The 6,715-nt window shown below is 36.5% G+C and overlaps 1 protein-coding gene across 1 annotated transcript in view; it reads right to left on the reverse strand.

Annotated features, from left to right (window-relative positions):
• Nucleotides 1-6,073, reverse strand: part of LOC100809655 (kinesin-like protein KIN-12D) — an 18,718-nt gene extending 12,645 nt beyond the window's left edge. The window contains exons 1-16 of the mRNA XM_041006730.1: nt 5,856-6,073; nt 5,119-5,746; nt 4,851-5,006; nt 4,680-4,763; nt 3,973-4,092; nt 3,770-3,883; nt 3,598-3,690; nt 3,302-3,462; nt 3,118-3,192; nt 2,937-3,024; nt 2,800-2,858; nt 2,642-2,705; nt 2,485-2,550; nt 2,213-2,407; nt 1,617-1,721; nt 347-349 (exon numbers count right to left, since the gene is read on the reverse strand). Coding sequence (XP_040862664.1) covers nt 347-349; nt 1,617-1,721; nt 2,213-2,407; nt 2,485-2,550; nt 2,642-2,705; nt 2,800-2,858; nt 2,937-3,024; nt 3,118-3,192; nt 3,302-3,462; nt 3,598-3,690; nt 3,770-3,883; nt 3,973-4,092; nt 4,680-4,763; nt 4,851-5,006; nt 5,119-5,745 — 2,010 coding nt within the window. The 5' untranslated portion in view covers nt 5,746; nt 5,856-6,073. The remainder of the gene's footprint in view (nt 1-346; nt 350-1,616; nt 1,722-2,212; nt 2,408-2,484; nt 2,551-2,641; nt 2,706-2,799; nt 2,859-2,936; nt 3,025-3,117; nt 3,193-3,301; nt 3,463-3,597; nt 3,691-3,769; nt 3,884-3,972; nt 4,093-4,679; nt 4,764-4,850; nt 5,007-5,118; nt 5,747-5,855) is intronic.
• Between the last annotated feature and the right edge of the window lie 642 nt (nt 6,074-6,715).

Below are 6,715 nucleotides of genomic sequence, written 5' to 3' on the forward strand. Positions count from 1 at the left end.
TCTGTGTGTTGTGACAGATGAGTTTCATGCTTGACCCCCATCCTTGGAACTGCCTGAGCTTCAATAAATGGTCCTTTGGTAGAAACCTGAAAACATTAACGGAAAAAAATAAATATTATTTCACATGACACAGAACTATCATACATAATAAGGGGTAAAGAAACAATAAATTTGAAGATAAAGACCATAATGTGTATGAAATAAGGTCCAACTCCAAAAGAATTCACATGATTGAGTTCATCATAAGCCTTTCCACACAAACACCATTCACATGCTCCTCCTCCTATTTATTTGTACAATATAGTAAAGGACAAAATGTACAGATGTTAAACCAGAATAACAAGACTACCTTTGTACTATTTGTGCTGCTTAACATTGAGTGAAGAGAGTCTACTTCCCTGTATAAATATGCAATAAAAACATTAGAATTTTTACAGCCAAAATTTGGAGCTCCAATCTGCTTGCATACAACCAAATGGACTTCAAAAGGAGTACAAAAATAATACCTATTGAGTTTTGCATTCTCCTCTAAGCAATAATTTAAATTGCGCCTGCATTCCTGTAACTCATCGAGGGTGTTTCTTAGCTGCAATCCATGAACAGAAGCAGTCACACATCACTATTTTGAGAGGGGAAAAAAAAGGTTAAATTATTATGAAGGAATAAAACCTCTAGATCAACAAGGTTATTTTCTTTATTGCAGCACTGAGCTTTCTGCACCAGTAGTAAATGGAAACTGTTAGAAATATATTGGATTTGAACGTAAGCATGAAAGTTGATTACTGCTTCAATTAAGGGGCTATTTAAGCAGTTGATTAAAGATTACTATTCTAACAATGACTGAATTTCATACCATACTTGTACAAATATATCCCTCTGTAAGTCTGGTTTTGAAACACAATTTCAGCATACATTTTGTTTTAACAGGCAAAAGGGAATGAAATGTTCAATGGAATGGAAATCATAAACTGCTTCAAGTAATTATAGACTAACCTGAGGTTGAATATCATGATTTGAATTACCCTGCATGGAGTTTCTTCCATGATATTGAAGCAACTACAGAACGAAGGTAAATCATAGAATCTTAAAAAACAAGGAATCTAAAAGGGAAATTATTTCTGTATTAATTCTAGAAACACAAGTACCTGATCCCTCAAAGAAGACACTTCAGTCAATAAAATCTCTCTCTCCCCTTCTTCATAAAACTCTTGATATCTGTGCAAGTAATTGTAAGGAACTGCAAAAAAGAGATAATATTTCATAGTCACCGTCTTGGTAACAAACGATATATCACCTTCTAAGTTGGTCTAGAAGCCTGATATTCTCTACAGCAAACCGAGTGACTTCAGGATTTCGGTCAAGTCTGCTCTGAAGTATTTGAATCTCATCAGAAAGTGCTTTATTCTCTTCCTGCAAAAATGTGTCCGTAGGAATCGAACCAGCAAGTTGGGACTCCAATCTATGAATTTTGTCTTCGCGAAACCTAAGCATCATTTTGCAACTCCTAGTGTCCTCCTCTCTTTGACGAACCTGAGTGACAGCAAATTTATGGATAAAGAGTGAAGAGAGTTGAAATATAAAACTCCAATAGCAAGAAGAGCTCATAAGAGAAATACCAAACGATTTAATTGTTCAATTTCAGCTTCTAGTTGCTTAATAGAAATTTCTGCCATTTGTTCCCTTCTCAAAGCACCCGCAAGAGTTGTCTCCAATGAATGCAACTGAGACACAAATGATTTGAATATATAAATATTTGAAGGAAAAAAACTATATGGTCACTTCATGGAGATGCTAACAATTATATAAGTTGCTTTTAGGAGACTAGTGGTAGATTATGTTAGTTTAGCCACAAGCAGACCAGTGCACAAGAATTCACCATCATGGGATATGGGGAGGGCCAAATTTACATTGCATCGCTATAAGAGAGGTTTTCTTCCACAGCTAAAACTTGGAACAAATCAAAAGGCATTGCATTACCATTCCACTAAGGCTTACCCTCCCATAGAAACTAAAAGCATAATCACAACTTCTTATTTTACTTAGGACAGTGATCTCTTATAAAACAAATGAATAATTACAAAGGAGAAGTCCTTAATTCAATATATCTTGAAGCAACAAGGCATGAAAACAATAGAAACATTGGTTCATCCTTCATACATAAATTGTCATTACACGGGCCTTCATTAACATAGCCAAGCCTACCCATGTATACCTGTTTGTGGGACATTCTGATGCCCTTGGATTCATAATCCGGCATGTTATCTTCATGTTGGTCAACCATGTCAGTTGCATTTTCTAGGCAACAGTCTTCTAGTTCTAGTGATTGTTTTATATCTCTGATCGATGACAAAGAAAATGACAAAGACCTAGAGACATTCTGACGTCGTTTGAGGATAGAAAGCTCTTCCTGGCCCAAAAATTTATCATTTTAGTTAAATTAGCAACTCACATAAAACTTATACTACAAGAAATAACTGATACCACCTTCAAAAGTCGAATTTGATGTTGTAAAGCAATTACATCCCCAGTAGAATCTTCGTTCACCACAGCCTACAAGAACAATATATGGAATGTATAGTGATAGGTTGATGAGATTCATTCCTTTGAAAGAAATTCAGACTGATCATAGAATGACACTCACATTATTTTGAATAAGTTTTGCTCTCTGAGCAAATTTAAGTGTATTCAATGTTTCAGCAGCGCAGCTGCAAAAGTGAAACGGGTAAAGCTCCATCAAGCTTCTATGGTAACCTGAAAAGTTTCGATAAAGGAAATATAGTTCCAGATAAATAAACAAACCAGATAGAAGGGCTGACATTGGCAATGATCATTGTTTTCGAGTTTCCGCCAAGAGAGTCCTGCATTTTATGCCAAATAGTGATGAACAAAAGAACCCTGAGACTAAAGAGTCAAACTAAACCAGCATATAAATCAACCTGAAGAAGAAAAGTTAGTCTAGAGTCTCTGTAAGGGATATGCCTCTGCTTCCCATTTGCCACATCCACTAGTATCATAATAACATGACTGCAAGAATGATTAGAGAATACTAGTTACTCAATGAGAAAGCAGAAATAAGACAATTCAAAATCTTAATGTATTAAGCTAAAATGTAAATACCCCAAGGTAGATAATGATTTATTGATGTTAGCTGCTTCTTTTAAACGCTCCCCCTCAGCACCAGAAGTCTTCTGTCTGTTAGATATATGATAATGATAATGATAACTTGGTTAATACATGCATATACATATCTCAATTTCCCAGCTACACTTAGTTCAATCAACTCTAGAAGCTGATGACATACCTTTCTGAGCCAGCCAGATCAACCAGGTTTAACCTTGCAAAACGATAATTAGTTGTAGAATCCTTTTCCCATGTGCTCTCAATTACACATGTAAAAACACTATGGGACCTACTGCTCTCTCTATTCATATTTGTTGCTGCAACTTTTCTATTAGCAGAACCCTACATGTCAGAAACTACAACTTAATGGAAGAAAGTGCATTTCAGGGCAAATATATGTGTTCGTTTAAATAACATACAGAGGGAGTTGTTTGGGTATTCCTCAAAAATGAAAAGGATGGACCCATAGACTAGTACCTGAATTAGAAGCCTTATAATGTCACTCACACTTTGAACCTCGAACTCAGATAAATTTTCAACGTAAACACCCTTCTTGACATCCTCACGCAGCTAAATAAAAAAATTATAGGAGCATTGAGAAATAATTACAAATGCTTTGACAGACATCTGATGATTGAACTACACTTACTAGCAAATTAGTAGAGGAGGGATCAAGTAGATCTGTAATTTGTTCATTGTAAATCTCCAAGAAGGAACACTTGCAGTTGTATTTTAAGCTCTCATCTCTTCGGCTTTCCTCTTCCTGGAATTTGGATTAATGATCAATACTGATTATGAAAACCAGCTTCTTATAAAAAAAAAAAGTAAATTAGCCACAATTGATGAATTTACAGCTTGGATCCGGGCAAACAAAAACTCAAATATACGCGGTGTCATTCCACGATGAGGACTAGGCATCACATCTAAATCTTCAATGTCACCAAGCATTGTATATGTTTTCCCGCTTCCAGTCTGCAAAATTAACAGACTCATTCATCATCTTACAGTTAAAAAAATGTCACTGTCCATTTCTAATTATGTTATACAACACCAGAGCATACAATCTCTCAACAGCTGGCATTGATTTTACACCTAACAACTTAGATAAATGATCCATATATTGCACAAAGAGCTAAAATTCTGCATAAAAAAACCTGAAAAAACATCTAAGCTGTGATAGGCTTTTATGATCCCTAATTCATAGAACTGCACGTGATCCTACTGACATAAATCGATATGGCAGTGGCAAACACTCCTAATTTATGAGGCATGATAACTTATTAGAGTTAATGCAGCATCACTTTTGGTAATGAGAAAACTAAAGAGCCAGTCCAGCAAACACTGATGTAGATTACAAATGACATCACAAATTCCTTTTTTTAATTTCAAATCAAAACAATATCCAATCCAATAAGCATTACATTGGAACCTGTGCATAAATTCTGTTGTTTCTCTACATGCTAACAAATGCCTAAATCTTTCTTTGTTTATAAGGATAAGGACCAATCAACAGAAAAGATAGACATAATCTCAAAAGGCGGCTAAGTTCAGGATATTACCTGTCCGTATGCAAACATGCAGCTATTATACCCTGAAAGGCAGTTCTCTACCATTGGAAGACCAGCCAATCTGAAAATCATTTCCTACAAAACCATAAACCAGAGACAGAAATCAACAACTCCATCCCATGAATTTAGCACCTCAAAAAAATATTTTCAATGTAACCACACCTGGTCTATGGTTTCACATGCAACATGGTCAAAGTTGAACCGGTTCTCCGGTTGCCCAATCCAAGTAATGCTCTGAGAGCCTTCTTGCTTCAGGCATCTGTTATACCCTTGTGTACACCGCTCCATGCTATTGAGAGGACGAACACGAATAATAACCTATGCATAACAAAAAATTCATACCACAAATCACAATAAGCACCAGAAATTCAACAAACATTCTCATCCAAATCAAATCAGCTCAATTGGAGACACAATCTGGATCACTCACCTGTACATTGTGGTTAATCCAAAACGAAGAATCTTCCTTGAGATCAAAGTGAGGCACTTCGACCGTGTTAACAACCGTGGGGGTGGAGCAAGCCGAACTGGGAACCCCTTTATATAATGCAGCATAGTTCCCCAAGCGAGCACTGAAGCCTCCTCCATCCGCCTTGCTCCGAACGCTCGAGCCAGGAGGTGGCTTTGTCACACTCTTAGTCGGAGTGCTCTGCGTGGAGTTGCTCTCAGAATAGGCAGTAACACTCGAAGAAGCTCTCCCCACAGTGCGAGGCACGCGAGGAGTCACATTCCCAACACCAGATGCTCTCCTATCATCACCGAACGACGAAACTCCTCCGTCGTGCTTGTGATTCCAACCAAACCGGTGCTTCACAATCATGCTCCCTCCGCCGTGCTTATCCGGCGTGCGAAGCTCAGCTCCTCCTCTTCCTCTCTTCGAAGGAGTCTTCTCAATCTTGCTTTCACAATGCGCATCGGGCCCTTGAATTGTGTTCAACGGAGGTCTAGAACTTTCCGCGTGCCTCTGAACTGTGGTGGATGAATCATAAGGATCTACATTCTCAGGTTCTTCGTGCTTGCTAGGGTTTCGGCGCGGGAGCTTGAAATCCCTCAGCATTCTACAGCATACATGGAAAATGAAAATGAAAAAATCACAAATGGCGCAAAATTAATTAATTAAAATGAGTTTCGAATCGCACGGAAGTTTTGAGTTTCAGTTTCAGGTACCTGAAGGAGTCGTTGCAGAACAAGATTCCGAACCGACGAATTTGAAGAGTGGTGAATTTTACTTTGGTTTTTGTTGCGTTGCTTCAATCTGAGTTAGGGATTTGAGATTGAACTGGAACGTTCAATTTCAACAGAGATCCAAAGTTATTCATTCACTCACACACTCACTCTCTCACTCTCGCTCTCTTGTTGTTGCTTGTGAGGAGTTTTTGATTTGAAAAAAATGGATGTAACGAAAAGGGTGTTTTAAGTGAACGGCTGAGATTTGATCTAGAATTCAAAAATATATAAAAGTTGACGTAATCGCGGTTTCGAGATTTGAAATGCCGGGGTGTTTTGGTCATTCCACGTGGGTCGTTAATTACAACAACGATTCAAAATTTCAACGGCTAAATGCTCTCCTGGTTTGTAAAGCAGGTGTATCCAACGCATGACTTTTTATTATTAGTATAATGTTTTAATCAATTAAATTAGTAAGTTAATTATGTTAAAAAAAATTAGTATTTTTATATAAAATATTAAAATTTTTAACATATATTTAATATATATATAAATTTATATAATAAATTTATAAGAATTTATTTTGATCTAATACACATTAAGATTATCAATTGGTAAGTCTATTATTAGGTACGTTGGGTCCATTACTATCGATTATCGAATGACATTTGGTCATTCAATGTTGGGTCCATTATTATTACTGTTTTCTACATTTTATTGCATGGACATGGGCCACATAGGTTGAATGAACTATAATAGAGTAAATCAGTATTATGATCTTAAAAAGTGTAACATGCTAGGTTTTGAAGATAAGAAAAAATTAAACAAGTTTTTTTTTTACATTTCTAGTTGATTTATTT

Source organism: Glycine max, chromosome 2 (genome assembly GCF_000004515.6).
Source record: "Glycine max cultivar Williams 82 chromosome 2, Glycine_max_v4.0, whole genome shotgun sequence".
Taxonomy (NCBI): domain Eukaryota; kingdom Viridiplantae; phylum Streptophyta; class Magnoliopsida; order Fabales; family Fabaceae; genus Glycine; species Glycine max.